Source organism: Hermetia illucens, chromosome 4 (genome assembly GCF_905115235.1).
Source record: "Hermetia illucens chromosome 4, iHerIll2.2.curated.20191125, whole genome shotgun sequence".
In the NCBI taxonomy this organism is placed as follows: Eukaryota; Metazoa; Arthropoda; class Insecta; order Diptera; family Stratiomyidae; genus Hermetia; species Hermetia illucens.
In genome coordinates, this window is record NC_051852.1 from 103,897,104 (window position 1) to 103,899,256 (window position 2,153).

Consider the following 2,153-nt stretch of genomic DNA (forward strand, 5'->3'; position numbering starts at 1 on the left):
ACTTGATTCTAATAAGGATTTGTTTCACACAAACACTTTTCGGGACCTTTCTACCACATATGATTGCGACCATTTTTTCAACATCCTAATTAGATTCGGAACTTGACAAAGATTCTAAATATGCAGCAATTGCCCACACATCGATTCAGCGTAATGCACGCAGTCGTTTTAAAAACATGCCCCAATCTTTGCTCTACTTGGGCGCAGACAACTTGCGCCCCGCCTGATGGAGTTTAACCCCGGTGTGACACCCTACGGGAATAAAATTCTAGAAAATATGCTTATCACTATTTTCTCAACTATTCAGGGCATTTGCCGTCCGATCAGCAGTTACTTTCTGAGGACGTAGCTCTTCAAACCTGCGAGAAGTGACATACGCAACAGGTAAGCGACCATCACATCCCTGATCCCTTTCGAAGCCGATACGTGCGGGCCCAAGAATCCTCCCCTCGTCTTGTCAGGCATAGCGAGCATTAAGCAAAATTTCATACTCGTCATAGAATTGAGTAAATGTCAATTTCTAGAAGAATTTCCTGCGATCGGTACCCATTTAGAAGATTAAGAAGAGAAAAAAAATCCAAAGAAATACTCAATAAGAACCTACTCACAAAGTTAGCAAACGAAAACCTGCTGGCATTTTAGTTCATGGGTTTCCCATAGAAATGAAAAGCTAAAAAATCGAGTTTAATTAATTATTTTGAAACAAATTTATTTTCTAAGCAAATCATTCAATAAATCATCCATGTCAGTTTCTGTTTCCACCTCCTGAAGCTCCCGTAATACCGCAACCTCCATTTCACAAAGGATATCAGGTTTCTTGTACTGAAATTCGGGTGGACTTTTATAAGAGGCAACTGCTTCAGAATTTGTTCCGACTTACCGTGATTATGAGTGTGTTGTATTGATGGTGGATAGAAATGCTCCCTTGATTCACCTTAGCACCGCAGCGATCCAGCTCCGGAATGGGGATGTTCTTGAAATACTTCTTATTCGAGGTTCGCACTGTGATGTTATTGGTGTCCGGGTTGGCCGTTACTGAGTAAGTTTCAATGGGGTAAGGTAGGTTACGGATTCGCCACTCAATATTCTTCTTAGTTATTCGTTTGGTAAGAACTGGCTGTTCGCTGCTTTCCCTTACAACGAAATTATTACTCTCTGCGGGATTCTTGATCGGCTCGCCAAGCTCCAGTTCCCACTGGGGTTCACCCATAAGTTCGCGTTTCCGCTTCCAAGCTCGGCGAAGTACAACGCCAGTTTCCATGCTATATTCCTCCGCCATCTCATTGCCGTCTGGGAAAGTGTAGTGAATTTTTCTCACTTTTCCAGAAATCATTGATGTTTTCTCGGCATTGCGGATTAAAGTCAACCAGTTTGCGTAGGACATTGTAGCTGATAGGACAACGACAAGGGAATAAAACACCGCCTAGCAATGGTTGATAGTTTTGTCAATATTTTGCACGTGAAATGGTGAATTGTCAACGGTTGTGGATTTATAAAAACCGTAGCAGGAACTCCGCATTAGAACATTTGTATGTATTATTTTAATTTATTATCGAATTTGTCTATAAAACTGTAAAATATTTTAGGAAAGTCGTCATACAAACTGGTGGAGGTTATGTTTACGTTTGCTGTTTACTTCATCTGACAACTGTACAGTGTCGTAGAAAATTCTACAGAAAATATTCGGAGTGCGGTTCGGATCAGTTTCCTTTCGTGCCTCAAAAAAATATTGGTTAGGGCGGCCGTTTTTTTTTTGCTTTCGGATTGCAGAGAAATGGACGAAAGTAAGTGGAGACAGGATATTTTATATTTACAGTGAAATCTCTTTCAGTTGCCAGGAAAAAATGCTCAACAGAGAGATTTCGACTTACGGGACTATTCTAGTGTTAAAAACTTGTTACTCCAATTTTTTTTCTTTTAAGGGGGTCATCCCGTGTGTCGGATCCGCGGAGTCGATTGTTTCCTTTGGCATCAATTGCATCTAGATATAGTGTAGAATATGTCGGTAAAGTGATTTTGTGATATTCGGAAATTACAATGTTAAACAGGTAAAATGTCATCTTCAAATTATGTGGAAAAACGAGGCTCGGGTGAAAATTATATGATCTGGGATTATGCGGGTCCCCTATTGCCCCCTTTTTGCATTAAAATTT

At 40.4% G+C, this 2,153-nt stretch overlaps 1 protein-coding gene across 1 annotated transcript; it reads right to left on the reverse strand.

The window, feature by feature from the left end:
* Positions 1 to 678: 678 nt before the first annotated feature.
* LOC119654367 (protein DPCD) lies at positions 679 to 1,658 on the reverse strand. The gene is made up of 2 exons (XM_038059712.1): positions 881 to 1,658; positions 679 to 822 (listed from the first exon to the last, which is right to left on the reverse strand). Exons 1-2 carry the CDS (start codon positions 1,382 to 1,384, stop codon positions 709 to 711), a joined length of 618 nt encoding a protein of 205 aa, XP_037915640.1. The 5' UTR covers positions 1,385 to 1,658; the 3' UTR covers positions 679 to 708.
* Between the last annotated feature and the right edge of the window lie 495 nt (positions 1,659 to 2,153).